The sequence below is a fragment of the Sinocyclocheilus grahami genome, unplaced genomic scaffold (genome assembly GCF_001515645.1).
Source record: "Sinocyclocheilus grahami isolate Dianchi unplaced genomic scaffold, SAMN03320097.WGS_v1.1 scaffold12364.1, whole genome shotgun sequence".
Classification (NCBI taxonomy): domain Eukaryota; kingdom Metazoa; phylum Chordata; class Actinopteri; order Cypriniformes; family Cyprinidae; genus Sinocyclocheilus; species Sinocyclocheilus grahami.
In genome coordinates, this window is record NW_015514377.1 from 4,449 (window position 1) to 6,029 (window position 1,581).

Here is a 1,581-nt window from a genome sequence, read left to right on the forward strand (position 1 = left end):
CTACAGCAACTATTTTGCGATATGTTTTAATTTCTTTACAAGTATTTTTAAGGTTAAAAATGTGCTACCAAACATACATGAATATAAAATATTTTTGCTTATTGTACAGTCAAACCAGGAAAAATATCAACTTTAAAAAAAAAATAACAATCAGGCTTTAAAAGTCTTAGTAGTTTCAGGTTCTGTGTCATAACTGTATATAGTTATATAATATTTAGTACAGTCCAACACTTGGCAATACCACAAAAAGGACTGATACACTTAATCCATAGGTTCAGATGTATGTTTAAGGCCATGAAATTCTACAGTCTTAAATTTCAAGAAAAACATTGATTGTTGTAAAGAGAAACATGAAAAGCATCTGCACAAGGATGCAACACTGAACGACAAAGTGTAATAATTCTCAGTTAAGAACGAAATCGTAGACAATAACATCCAAATCCAATTAAGACACTGTAAAGTGAGCCCCTTTGTCCCTAAACTTTGTCCCTTACTCCGCCCTCACTCCTAGCCCAACCCTTTCCCCCGCCCACCTGGCGGAGGTGACTGTGGTGCTAGAGTGTTGTAATCTGAGTCAACTCAGAGTTTGAGTTTTCTGTCCCTGGATTGGGTCGAGGCTCAGGGCTGACCAGGGGCAGCTCCACGCCTAGTCATGCAGGGTTACTGTTCCCGTCCGCAGTCTTGCAGTTGTAGGCCACCTCACGTGCAATGTTGCGCATGCGGCCCGACTGCTGCGCATTAAGGCCAAACGGTGAAGGGTGGCAGAACTCACGGAAGCAGCGCTTGAAGTTTTCATCGAGGAACGCGTAGAGGACGGGGTTCAGGCTGCTGTTGACATAACCCAGGGCGATGCAGAAGTGCATGAACACCACCGTCTGGACACTGCCTAGGTTGAAGCCCAGCGACTGTGCTAAAGCCATGATCTGGATGGGCGTCCAACACACAACGAAGACTGCAACTACCACCAGAACCATGCGTGTGATGCGCCGAAGGTTGCGATCTTTCTCCTTGGACCCTGAGAGGATTCGGACATTGTGGAGGCGCTTCACCATGAGGCTGTAGCACACGCTGATGATCGCCACAGGAACGAGAAAGGAGAGCAGGAAAACACAAGTCCCGAACACTGGGTCCCAATAACTGCGAGGATCCGGGAGAACCAAGATACACTCAATGCCTGTGAGGAAAAAATTTTTTTATATATATATATATATATATTTGTCACAATTCTGTTCCTGAATTGAAATTTTATTTGAATTGAGGTAGCAAACAGGATGCAAAATTGTAATTTGAGTTTGAATGTAAACAAGTAGAATTATATTGAAATTTAATGAAAGTCGTACAACTGTAATGCAACTATAGAAAAACAATGTTTGACAAGAAAACTCTGAATGCTGGCTTGGTTGCAAATAGATATAAAGATTTGAAAACTAAATGTTTTGAACAGACAGAAACTGCTATTCAGTAACTTCCTCTTCCTGTCATTTCAATTCAAATTCCAAGTCAGCTGTGTGTTGTGGCTAATGCAAATTCACACTTTGAATTTAAATTTAAATTAAAAAGAAAGAAAGAAAGAAAGAAAGA

At 41.0% G+C, this 1,581-nt stretch overlaps 1 protein-coding gene across 1 annotated transcript; it reads right to left on the bottom strand.

Annotated features, from left to right (window-relative positions):
• Nucleotides 1-315: 315 nt before the first annotated feature.
• LOC107578860 (nociceptin receptor-like) lies at nt 316-1,187 on the bottom strand (the record flags this gene model as incomplete). The annotated part of the gene is made up of 1 exon (XM_016264765.1): nt 316-1,187. A coding segment is annotated over one exon (537 nt), but the record flags the coding sequence as incomplete, so codon positions are not given.
• Nucleotides 1,188-1,581: the final 394 nt, after the last annotated feature.